Source organism: Haliotis rufescens, unplaced genomic scaffold, assembly GCF_023055435.1.
Source record: "Haliotis rufescens isolate VD_foot unplaced genomic scaffold, xgHalRufe1.0.p SCAF_17, whole genome shotgun sequence".
Classification (NCBI taxonomy): Eukaryota; Metazoa; Mollusca; class Gastropoda; order Lepetellida; family Haliotidae; genus Haliotis; species Haliotis rufescens.
Genome location: NW_025963857.1, coordinates 25,486,120 through 25,499,963, shown reverse-complemented (window position 1 = coordinate 25,499,963; position 13,844 = coordinate 25,486,120). Strand labels below are relative to the sequence as shown.

Sequence of the window (13,844 nt, the reverse complement as noted above, 5' to 3'; positions counted from 1 at the left end):
CACAAATGTGCCTACAAAGTAAGTGTTACCTTGTTGCCCGACACCGCACAGCAGTACTGCTGTCATACGACGGCAGTCTGTCAACAAACCAGACAATCACGTGATGTCCAGGAAATCGACTGACACGAGAGCACATTTACTGATTTTGTTGAAACGAAAAGCAGATCAAAGCAAAAATCGTTATATCATTTTTGTCCTGTGAGAATTGACATTGTTGCGCAATAGGAAATAATAATTGTAACAGTTTGGGAAAGATTACTATTAAACGTTACGTCTGTAGTGATCTTCATCACAATGCATTTGTTTTGAGAATGTAGTCCTACAACACAGGAAGTTAGGGTGCTGCCATATCACTATTCCAGCTGTATACTCTAATCGATCTGGGCCGGACGTATCAGTGATTGATATTATGATCAACGATTCACACCGTCGGGTACGCTGACAACGAGCCCGACCACCCGATTCACTAAGTCGTCTCGTACCACACGCAACGATTGCTTGTGATCAGTACTAACCTGGAATTCGGATAAGTCAAGGATACAAATCATTGCTTTAGGTGAAACAGGTATCGTGTTTTTCTATCACCAAACACATTGTCCTATCATGGATCTCCTTGTCGCCTACTACTGCAGAGTTCAATGTTCAGAGTTGCCTTCCTGAAGCGTGCCAGGATCCGAAGAAGTTTAACTCACACCCATACCCGTGATTTGATGGTACATATGGCTTGTGGTTTAAAAGGCCAAATAGCGCTGAACAGGGTTGTGTCCCTTTGGCGTATGTCTAAATTCCAGAATCACCAGATTATGGACCTTGATTTGTTCCAACAAAACATGCGCTGGCGGCTTTACCGCAGTGCAGTACGGTATATATGCATTATTCAATGAATTATGAAAGTTATTCATAAACGATATCCATTTATACAAGGACGCGAAGCTAAATATGTAAGCCAGATGCTACATCCTCCGTCCAGAATAACATCTGAATCTTCAAACGCCTTAAATATATGTACGGTGTTGCTGCAACCGACAGACATGAAAAGTTTTGCACTGGCAGGCAGGTGTGTACATGTATGTTGTGAGCAGATCTATCCTGCAGTGGCTCCAGCACAAGAGAGGATACAGTCCTTGGGAAGAGGAGGGAGCGTGTTGTTCTCACAATTTGAATACAAGCCCAGCACTGTAAATTCAGCCGACAAACCCTTGCCATATTCACTGTAGTATTTCGACAATCTCGACTATGTTTCAAAACGCAAACAAAAACCGTGCCCCTTTTCACAAAATTCAAACGTGACTAGATGCTTACAAATATTTAGTATTGTATATAAAACATAAAGTTTTGGCTCTTAACATGTTTACCTTCCAAACTTCCCTACCCAGCTCACACCACACACACACACACACTCTCTCTCTCTCTCTCTCTCTCTCTCTCTCTCTCTCTCTCACACACACACATACACTCTCTCTCACACACACTCTCTCACACACACAAACACTCCGGATCTTGTCAAGACGAAAAGAAGAGCCTTGGGTAGGTTATATATTGCCACATGCGAGGTGAAAATCTAATGTGTCAAGAAGGATATCAAGGTCAGTCAAGTTATTGAATCGCTACTTTATGCATGAAACTCGGAACTAATGGAAAGTTTTCAGTAGAGAAGAAACACCGGGGAAAGTCTTCACCTCATACGTCAAGAGTTTGATTGATCAAATCTAAAATAATATAAACCAGGCCAAGGTCGTTACTGTGTCGTGCTTCCGCGTTTGTTCGTTTCGTGGATTGGTGGATTTCGTAAAGAACGGATGTTGGCCTCAAAATCCGAGAACCGACAATCATTGGACACATCCATTTATATTGCTGAGGGATTATCTAATCCAGGTTTATACGGAGTGGCTGCAAGCTGGACTCTTCTTTATGACTTTTATTGAACAATTTCCAATTTTAAGTTGTTTGGATGTATTTTGTTTTGATTTTCCTGCTTAAGGTAATTTGAAACAATTATTACATGTTATAATATTAACATGGAGACATCTTCAATCGAGAGAGCACCTTGTTAATCTTGTTATTACTGCCTGGATAGTTAATATGATACAAGAATATTCAGGCGATAATATTCTGCGTTTTCAATGTTGAGCTCTGTTTTCTGTAGATTTAATCGCGCTAAATTGAATTTTGGAACCGAACGCGCAGCGTTGTACAACTGTAGATTAGGTAGCTCATATTTGAATTTGAATAACATTCCAAAAGTAGCCAAGGGCAGATAATAACTTATTATGACCCAAGTTAAAAATATTTGCAATACTTAATTAAAAAAAAGATTTTGTCTGATTCTGATTTTGTTCTTCACTGTTCGTCGCTGCAAAATTAGTTGTTCAATTGCGTGCATCTCGAGGACAATCCTGATCTGTTACATGTAAGCTAAACGTAAACCTGATGATTTACTGTGAGAAATGTGCATGCTGGCACAACCATTGCCAACGGAACCAGCCCAAAGTACGTTTGAATACCGCCGTTTTTAGCTGAAGACATGCCGGCCCTGCGTCACATGAGAGACTTCTGATGTTTTGGGGACACAGAGGTTAGTATGTGTTTGACTTTAATTGCGTGTATTCTGAAATATATTTCATCATGTTTGATAAGTTGTTGCGGCCAAGTGCTTGTGTAGTATACAGTTAGTGTCATCATCTGATAATGTTCCCAAATTCAACAAATACAGTTCGTATGCGTGGTAGAGGTTATCGACAACCACTTGTATATGCATCAATATGTAGGGTATCGATAGATCGATGTAGTCACACGCAATTTCTATATAGACACTTAGAATCAAGCATTCATCAGTGTCATGGTACAATACTAAGTAATTTCTTTTTCGTTAATCCGGAAAGTTGCAGTCAGGGGATTACACAAATTCGCGTTTCGGATGCATACATTTTGAAGAAGCAAAAAACTAATGCAATTATTTTCACCGATTTAATAAATAATACATTGACAATAATCCCCTTCCGCAAAAGGAAATACTACACAATTTCGGTTTCTGTTGGGACAAAACACATTTTAGTAATTGCTAGCCATGTCCCAAGAGGGTAGCTTCATGTTATAAAAGGAACACATCTATTCAATATTAATCGCTCTTGCATAATATGTATTGTGATATATAATTCGATGAGGCTGAGTAAAGTTGCGTCAGAAACTTATGATTGTGGGTTCGATTTCAAGAGTCGCCCTGATTAAGTTTGTCAGGACCATACCCGTGCTCCTGGGTATCATCAAACTGGTTTCCGTGATAGACATTCATCACTTCACGCTTTCCTCCCCCATCACATTGACACGACACGATGCGCCAGTACTGTTAAAAGCGGTTTTAATCCAAACATACTCAGTCACACATCTATTTAATATTAATTGCTCTTGCATAACATATATTGTGACATAAAATGGAGGAGGCAAAATAACCGTATGAATTCCCATGAACGTCCAAAGGAAAAGATTTTACCCGTGCTCATGGGTATCACCAAACTGGTTACCGTCTAAAACATTCACCACTTCACGCTTTCCTCCCACATCAAATTGACACGACACGCCAGTACTGTCAAAAGCGGCTATACTCAAAACACACTCACTCACTTGTTAGAATTTAACATAGTGCAAACAGTTCCAGGACTGTTCACTATTTCGTGGCAGTCGATGGGGAACGCGCGGATACATACTGATTGTTATTACACCCTCATACATGGTATACATTCAGAAAACCACATGTTAACTCAATTTAAATCCATCACAGCATCTTAAACAAACAAGTCTCAGGAAGACTTACAGAATGGTTTTTGGTCACTGATATCCAATTATGTAACCAACAGAGACTGATGAAGGTAAAGAACTTAAATCGAAGCCAACAACAAATTCTTTGAGGCTGGAAAGCTAAACCCGACCTCTGTTCTTTGAATTACGTTATAATTCACCCCAGATGTTAAAGCATGAATCTCTATCACGAGCCACGCTCAGCAACAACACCTCCACGAACAGCATCAGACATCAAATGAACGGGAGGTCGTGTTGTGGGAATATTCGTGCTGTCTTGTTCTGACATCGATAGTCAATGATAAACAAAGAAGAAGTGTTCGAAATGTTACAATGCTTCCAAGCTTTCCAGAAAATGAACTGAAAAATAATATATGCATGTAAATGGAAAACTGATCATTCCTTGATGTTGGCAATATTCCATTTCCCTTCCATTTTCATTGTGTTGTTCAACGATACTCATTGAAAAGCAGAGATGTCGTGTTAAGAAAGTTACAACGTTTCAAAGCTTCTTGGGATAATTATTTTCAAGATAATATATAAATGTAAGAGACTGAAAAGTCAGGGTAACAATAAGTACCATCTTTTAACGTATTTAAAAATGACACGGGCGCGGATCGAACAACCGATCTAAATGGACATGGGTAGGGCCCTTGAGGAAGCAAGAAGCCTATGATTGGTTCGAATCCATACAAAGAAAGAATGAAAGAAACAAACATAATGTCCGGCCAAACTCCTGGTGATTAAAGTACTAGAGAAGAGTGGATATTTGTTGTTTTAAATGTCTTTGGACGCCCAAGTCATAAACAAGGACATAAGCGAGTCGGCAAAAAGTAACACAATAGCTGTTTTCATTAGAGAATGTATATTTATTCAAAGTACTGACATGGATAAACGGAACAAAAACACGGAATGTTAATACAAAATGTGCAACATTGCTTTAATTAATCGCATTCATATCTCTCTCTCGCACTCAATGGTGATAGAATATGATGGTTAACTTACCGTTACATACATCTCTGAACAATTGTTTTCTCCCTCACACCCAAATGTAGTTGTATGCCATGAATCTATCTTTAAATCTAGAAATCTACTTCATGTATCTATCTACTCATGAGGTATTTTCATTACTATAAATTATTTGCTGTTTATATTTGTAATTTTTAAATGTATATTTTTATCATTTCTCTTATTTAACTATACTTAATGTTCACTTAACAGTACTGTTTTAAGAAACAATGCCGCAATTTCGATAAGGACAATACAAATAACAAATCATAAACAGTACTGAATTATTTCATAAAATAGATATTTGATATAAAACATCTAACAGTATGAAGCTAATGAAAGTAATATATAAGTTCAGATATTACATGTTATTAATTAAAAAACAAGCAAACCAGCTGTTGCACTAACACACATGTCAAGCACGTGACCTTATTCACAAACATCCATGAAAATACATGGCTGGATTTTGCATCCAAGACAAAGAGGAACATATCACATTGTATTCTTTATATTGTGTAACCCAAAGCAAAGATCGACGGTGTGTAGTGGAGCTTTTTAGAAGCGTAACTGCTTTTAGGAAAAGGGACAAAACCATTAATTTTCCATATTCATAACAGATCTCCACCAGTCCATTGTACGATTCCGACTGTACCATAATCACGTGTTTAGGAATCACTTTCAAATAGTGATGATACCAGGTGTTGGCGAAATGGGGAGCCTATCCTGCCCCACTGGAGGCACCCGTCACAAACACATGCAAAGGCAAGTCATTTGTTCACCTTAAAAAAACATGGGAACATACATTCGAGTATAGTCAGATAAGGGAATTGCATCGGACATCGTATTGGTCACAAATGCGTCAACTTTGGAAATGTTCTCAATATGTCTACCATAAAACGTTTCGAAAGCTTTACTGAGGCCTTGAATGTTGTAACCCTGATCAAACAACTTTTGAGCATGAAATCATGGCAACGGGGACATCTGTCTTGTGTTAGACATTGCACATGAGTTGTTATTGCATCACGTAAATCTTAAAAACACAACAACGTAATTCATTTCAGGGACGAGTTTCGTGCTTTTTACGGAAAGGGGCGATTGGAAACGAGTTCGTCTGCATCATTCGTGAACACTCGTTTCATTCCGGTACAAGCTTCTTGCAGTTGACGGAAAGGGGCGAATGGTGAAGAATAGATCTGCATCGTTCGTGCCCATTCGTGTAATTCCGGAACAAACTGCTTGCAGTTTACGAAAAGGGGCGAGTGGAGACGAATACATCTGCATCATTCGTGACCTCCCGTGTCATTCCGGTACAGGTTTCTTGTAGTTGACGGAAAGGGGCGAGTGGCAAAGAATACATTTGCATCCTTCGTACCCAATCGTGTCATTGTGGGACAACTTCGGAAAAGGGCGAGCTGTAACGAATGTTTTTTCGTAAGCGTAACTCGGCATGGAGACACGAAGTCATGGTTTCATGTCAAACACAGAAACATAATTGCCAGGCAATTTCCCTGATCTTCCGTTCAGCTTGCATACGGCATGTGCATGTGGCCACTACCTTCCTGTACTGGCTGCAGTTGACGTGCTGTTTCCTTTTTTAATGTCTTCTTTCACATACTGCTTTCCGTGGAACTGATTACAACATCATGTTTTTTTTAATGCTACAGGAATTGCGACAAAAAGATAATGATAAATTCAGTTTAAAATGTTTCAACAATCCGGACATTGACATCTGTCGGTTTTATAATAAATTTAAAAGATGACTTGTTTGTTTTAAGTCGTATATTTTGACGTATGTTCCATCAAACTCGATAGACTAAGAACACGGTCTATACCAGTTGGTCGTTGGTTCAAAAGTTATACTAAGATATATGAAAATGTTTTTTCTTTGAACATTTTAACAGATTGTATTTAATAATTTATCGATTTCAATCACCATTCTTTATTGTTATTTGAGACGGGTTCTCGAATTCGAAAGGATTTCTTTTACATTTTAAAATAATAATTATCAATACTTAATTTTATTTACTTTGTGCATAATCGTTGTCTTATTTCCAATAAATTCAAATGGTCATGTCGGAATAGCACTGTTAGCAATACCACCACAGTGATAAACAAGCACTAGAATTACATGTACGTCGTATGAAACCGAGGGACGAAGAAAACTGTGCCTCTCTTTTGATTTTATCCGTTTGTATCTTTTATCGTATGTTGACGATGTTATATCCACAAAATGAACTGTACTGACGCCGAATGAGCACTCAAAGAATACTTCTCCATGGTTATATTTAAAAAATATATAATTAAATTTCAAACTTTTCAAAATTAAAAAAAAAGATTCGCATAATACACAACTGCTTATGGCGTCAGGCGTCTCAGGCGTCTTATCTTTGAAAATCAATAAATTGGCTTTTTTGGGCAGAAATATACATTTATATCATGGTAGGTGTCATATAGTTGCAAATTAATTTCTTACACCAGTCTTCATTGAACCAATATATTTTTACACAGCCACTTAAAACACTTTTCAAGCTGGTTTCATCACACGTTATCAAATTTAACAACAGTTCTTACAATTTTCAATTTCATAAAAAACTCCGTATACTTTCTTTTGCCCTTCAGTTTAGAGAAGATCACGGTGTAGGATATACCACAGAGTATTACTATCTGTCATTCGAGCGACACGCCTCATTAACATTTAACATTAATGGTATTAAATGGATTCTAAATTCCATACAGAAGTAATTCTTTACTCCTTTTAGAGTGACTATTCATTCCTCTCATAAAAGTACCACGATAAACAAAAGACCGTAGAAGGCTAACCATGACAGAATATCCATAAAATAGAATTTCAGATGTTCAACAACAATACTCAGGGCAGATAAGTGCTTTGTGTCCAAAGTGTAGCACTGACTCTTGAGTTTCGGGGTCTGGACATTGTCCTCTGTTGAGAAACAGCATGTACGGACGTATGTTCCACTTGATCACATGACCCCACAGATGCGTCATTGGTGTGTTTGGATGACATACAAGCGATATATGCCAGTGCTTGCTCGGCCTGACAACATGTGCTTGAAGCAGCAGAACCAGGTAGAACTTTATCCGTTTCTGTCAGAGATCTGGATTAGTCCGTGTTCGTAATGGACAGATTTCACCGAATGAATTTGAATACAAAGATGCCTATAACTCAATCTGATTTATATTCCGAACAAGCTGTTCATGAGACCGTATTGTCATCCACTATTTTTTTTTGCTGAATTGGCATATATTCGTCCTAACGATCATACACTTGGACTTGCCCTTACCTACTTGTCCATAGTCCCGTATCTGGCACCAAACCAATGATGTTCTGCAGACTTTCTTTAATGCTTCTTGAATTTGCACATGTCAAAATGAAACAGCAACATAAAGGTCCGACAAGATGCACCAGGGACTCGGAAACTTTGACACAAAATACACGAACCACACCATCAATGCCTGTTGTGCATTGTGAACAGATACCATATAAGCCAGTACTATACAGATACAGAGAGAACACCTTGGTGCCGTGTCGCCATTGATTTCACAAGCGTCATATTGACAGATGTAATATCAATCAGTCATTACCTTACTGGACGACACTGAGGGTTTCTTGGTGTTGCGATATCGTGTCGTGGTGTCCACAATTATGACCTAGCTGTGTGACATAAACGTCATGTGAACAGATCCAACGTCAGGTAAACCTTGCAGTGCGACACTGAGGATGTCTTTGCGTCTTGATGTCCATAAGCGTCATGTGAACAGATCCAACGTCAGGTATAACCTTGCAGAACGACACTGAGGATGTCGTGGCGTCTTGGTGTCCACAAGATTCATGTGATGTTCCGTTCCATTTCTCCAATGTTATCCCAAGGCCATGGAGCTGACACCTAACGTTCTTGGTCACTTTTAGAAAATGAATCAATTGTCCGCCTTCAGGGTCAATGCTTGCTGAACATATAGTCTCTCAACCCATACTTGACAAAGTCTTTGCAGACTTGGTCCGCCTGTCTAGACTTGTACATCATCGCCTTCATGATAGAATGCTCCGTCATGGCCGTAGGAACCATCGATAGAAAGTTTGGTAGCGTCATTATGCCTTTTATTCCTATGTTGACGTCTAAACCTAAAACATAAATAGAGGGAGGTGTTAGGACAACAATTAAAAAAACAAAAAAACAAAAACAAAGCCCAAACAAGTTCGCTGGACATTCTGACTGTCCCAAACAATGTGTTGTGAATTTTTGCGCATCTACCGTCAAAGAATATGTGTGTGTCTTGTATCAGTGGTCGAAACAATATTCTGTCTTTATCAAAAGCCCCACCAGGCAAAAGATATACACCCATGTTTGATGGTGGCTAAACATGAATCAAACATAAAACAGTTATTGGATGGTGATGTAATGAGCAGAATGACGCAGGTATTGTCAGGATCAGTTTGAGTTGGTTCACAGATACCAGACATTCAGCCAAGTACGATTTTACAACGTTTGTAATTTTGTGTGTGTAAAATCCAATTTTCATGTGTATTCCTTTTGCCAGATAGTACAGTTGGAACATTGTTGAGTGTGGCGTTAAGACTATACTGTACTATAATCGAGACTGACTACATGTAATTGCTAACTTCTCAGTCGGAGCATCTCCAATGTACTAACATGTAAAATATCACACTTCTGGTCAAACAGATGTGAACAGGTTTTTCAAATTTTATCAATGACCACCTCCGTGGTTAGTGGATACAGCATCTTTCAGGAGAGCCGAAGGTCGGTGGTTAGATCCCCGTCCACGTCTTACCAAAATACGTTAAAGGACGGTAGTTGTTGTTACCCTGCCTGGCGCACGGCAGCAAGGGGATAAAAACACTTTAGTGTCTTTAAGTCTGAACTATCAACATTTTCTGCGATACAGAAGAACGCAAATTGAAATAAAAGGGTTCGATTTTGAGGTCGTTAAACATCTTAATCTTCAAACAAATTTCCTTATAGTTATGACTGTGGAACAATTTTGTAAACTGCATTTGAAGTATTGCTTTTGATTTAAGATTTGACAATATTGCAAATGACACAGCCGCTAAATTGGAAATGGCGCCGCACGGTGTGTTTAATTTAATGTATTTTCGTGATAAGGAAAAAATCGAAATCTTCTGTCTTGTATTGGAGATGATGATATATTACAACACTATTGCCAATATTTTTCATATTAGATAATAAAACCATGCTGTATTCCAGGGAACATTCATGAGAAGAAAAAGCAAAATACCACGCTTAATGATGTGATATCTTCCAGTTTCACATGCGTTTAAGAGACTCGGAGCTGATTTACGATGCTACATAGATGCTGTTGGTGAATGTCTGGCCTTTGATGTACACTGTATACGACTGTCTGACAAGTATTACATCAACAATATAGCGGCATTAAATCTATATTTAAAGGTTGACTAAAATATCTTTTCAGGTTCTCTGTAATATATGATTCCCCCCCCCCCCCCCCCCCATGGAAAACCAATTTAAGGTATTTTAAAAACTTTATTAACGTTTTCATACATGTACACATTAACGTGTAATAATTCCTTAAGATCCATTCTAAACTGCCTTGCAAAAGGAAGTAGCCTGTTTGATGGTGGCTAAACATGATACAAACAAGAAATGGTTATTCATGGTGATGTCTTTCATACGGGTATCATAGTTGTGTTTTGAACTTTTACTTTCTAGTGTTTCAGCGACTGTTCTCGGCCTAGTAACATTTTGATCAAAAATTGTTTTGGGTCAATCCAACTTTTAGGTTTATACTTTCTTTTGCCTGACAATATATTATTAATGATTGAAGTAGTTACCTGTATGGAAATTGTAGCACCTTGCAGCATCTCCCTCGGCGACGACGAAAGTGTCGGAGTCTTCGAAATACGCCACTGTCTCCAAACGCTGAGATAACTTGATCTCAAAGAGTCGTGGGCTGAATTTCATTAGTTTTAGAGCGAACGAGTCACTTAAGGAATTTTCAGAGGTACTCTTGTAGGTGTTGAAGCATTTCATGAAGATGTTTCGCATCATCTGAAACAAAGCAACACGATAATGTTTAACACAGCCTTCGTAGTCTAGTGGGTATAGCGTCTACCAAGAGAGCGGAAGTTCGGTGGTTGGATCCCCTTGTCCTATCATAACAAAAGACGTTAAACAATGGTTGGTTTGTTGTTTAACGCGGCACTCAGCAATATTCCAGCTATATGACGGCAGTCTGTAAATAATCGAGTCTGGACCAGACAATCCAGTGACTGACATCATGAGCATCGATCCACGCAATTGGGACCAATGACATGCTTCAACTAAGTCAGCGAGCCTGACCACCCGATCCCGTTAGTCGCCTTTTACGACAAGCATAGTCGCCTTTTACGGCAAGTATGGGTTGCTGAAGACCTATTCTACCCCGGATCTTCACGGGTCGATAAACGATGGTACCCCGGATTAAGGGGATAAAACAAGGACTGGAAGAATATATGATAGTTGTTTCGAATCCCGATTATGTTTCGAGGTCTGTCGGCGCCATACCCGTGCTCGTGGGTTTCACCAAAGTGGTGAACGTGTAAGACCTGAATCTCTTTTGGACATTCCTCCCACATCAAGCTGATACATCATGTTATATCTGGAACACTATTCAAAACGTCCTTGAACCCATCTCACTCCCTTACCCTTAAGCTGCCACACAATGGCATAGGGGTAATACATTTTCAAAACGGCGTTAAATCCAGATTTACTCTACGTTGTTTTCATTATCCGAAAACCCGTAACACATTTATAATCTGAACTGAATACATGTTAAAGTATCAGACACCGGTATCTTTACGAACCCTTGAATGCTACTTCACTGTATAAACGTCTTGGAAGAAAGACACGCAACAGCAGACTTTTTTAAGCAAATGTCTGAAAAAGTCTGAAGTACGTTGCCCGCCTGTTTGTTGCATGCAATGCCTTTATATTCAAAAGACACATTTATATCCGTAGGCCTGGAAGGAAGCAGAGAGAAGTGTAATAATTCTCACACGTCCACTATCTGCAGGTTATTTACGTCTGTTCTATTAACGCAACTCACTGCGATATTAGATGCATTGTGGGATTTTACGTCTTTCCGTAAAGTAGGCTGCCAAATGTCGTGAAAGATCTATGGCAGCTCATCCTAATACGTGTATTTCGCCACGACTTTAAAGCACGGAGTTGCATTCTGGGAAATGCGGTCTTGTCGTAAAGTGGAACGAAATGTAAACAAGATCTATGGCACTTCTGCCTAATTCCCCGAAGAGCGGACACTCCACCGTCTTCTTCACGTTCAAAGGAATCATTCACCACTTCACGGAGTCTGATTAAAACATACAATACAAAAATCGATGAGTCTGTATCATTTTAAATGGAGCAACAACTTTGCAAAATAAAATGACCCTTTCAAAGGACAACTCTCAACTCGCCTTTCAAAGGCCAGCTTCAAAGAGTTAATTAATCTAACTGCATCTTCATCCACCCTCAAAATGTTTGTTATCGTGATAATGAAACTTGCTTCGATCGCATCTGGGGGCCATATTGTATGTATTGGAGGATGCATGGCTTCAGGGAAACCTTTAGTTCTACTTTGTAACAAAACTGAAAACATACATTAGTTTAGGATTGGGAGTAAATTATGAACTTTGTGCAGTGATGTTCTCTCTCCCGGATATTGAAAAGATAAATCGGATTTTTTTGTGAAACACATTCTCGACTCGTTGAAGGCAAGGAGGCTGGACGACGAAGGAAATTACAAACTTTCATTCAAACGTCATAATTCTTGATCCTCGTCAAGCCCATTCCATATTGTTATTTCGAGACGAAGGATGGGCTCTGACCTCCACATTTCTCAATTACTTAAGTACATAAGAGCATGTACGTTTAATTCAAATGTCACTGAAAGACCCTACTAAGCTTTCAACGCCAAGGTTACACCATCAAAGACCTGGTTAAGTCATTCCAGAAATATTTTGGAAGACATTCAGAGAACCTTTCTCAATATGACACGTCGCTTGTCAACATAATGGGAGATGCTATCCTGCAGTATGACCTTCACATGGAGTTTTCACACCTCCTCACCCACTGGCACTTTAATGAAATATATATAAATCGACTATGTATGCACAGAGCTACGTTTCGACACTTTCTGGTGTCCCCCCACCGTGATATTACTGGAATATTGCTGAAAGCAGCGTAAAACTCTCTCACTTTCTTATTGCGATGCAAACGTCTGTTTGTACTCAGCAATAGTGCAGGAGAATGTCCCGTCTGTACAATTATAGGCTGGGCCAGACAATCTAGTGATTCACATCATAAGCATCGATTCACGCAGTCCGGATGTGATAACATGTTCAGAATCGATCAGATCAATTGTGATACGATCCCGTTTGTAACTTCTTACGACAAACATGAGTTGCTGAAGACCAATTCTAACCCTGATCTTCACGGAAGGAGACAAGCATAGGTTGCTGAAGACCAATTCTAACCCGGATCTTCACGGGAGAAGACAAGCATAGGTTGCTGAAGACCAATTCTAACCCTGATCTTCACGGGAGAAGACAAGCATAGGTTGCTGAAAACCAATTCTTACCCGGATCTTCACGGGAGGAGACAAGCATAGGTTGCTGAAGACCAATTCTAACCCGTACCTTCACGGGAGGAGAGAAGCGTGGGTTGCTGAAGACCATTTTTCACCCGGAACTTCACGGAAGGAGACAGGCATAGGCTGCTGAAGTTCAATTCTAACCCGGGTCTTCACGGGAGGAGAGAAGCATAGGTTGCTGAAGACCAATTCTAACCCGGATCTTCACGGGAGGAGACAAGCATTGGTTGCTGAAGACCAATTCTAACCCGGATCTTCACGGGAGGAGAGAAGCATAGGTTGCTGAAGACCAATTCTAACCCGTATCTTCACGGGAGGAGACAAGCATAGGTTGCTGAAGACCAATTCTAACCCGTACTTTCACGGGAGGAGACAAGCATAGGTTACTGAAGACC

The 13,844-nt window shown here is 39.5% G+C and overlaps 1 protein-coding gene across 8 annotated transcripts in view; it reads right to left on the bottom strand.

Moving 5' to 3' along the window:
- The window catches only part of LOC124113141, a 139,309-nt gene that overhangs the window by 13,236 nt on the left and 112,229 nt on the right, over positions 1-13,844 (bottom strand). For 7 of the 8 annotated variants that reach the window (XM_048397796.1, XM_048397794.1, XM_048397798.1 and 4 more), the window contains 2 exons: positions 10,652-10,868; positions 4,644-8,944 (listed from right to left, as the gene is read on the bottom strand). In XM_048397796.1, coding sequence (XP_048253753.1) covers positions 8,760-8,944; positions 10,652-10,868 — 402 coding nt within the window. In that variant the 3' untranslated portion in view covers positions 4,644-8,759. Of the gene's footprint in view, positions 1-4,643; positions 8,945-10,651; positions 10,869-13,844 lie in introns of those variants that run through there. The other variant, XM_048397795.1, reaches the window with a different exon arrangement.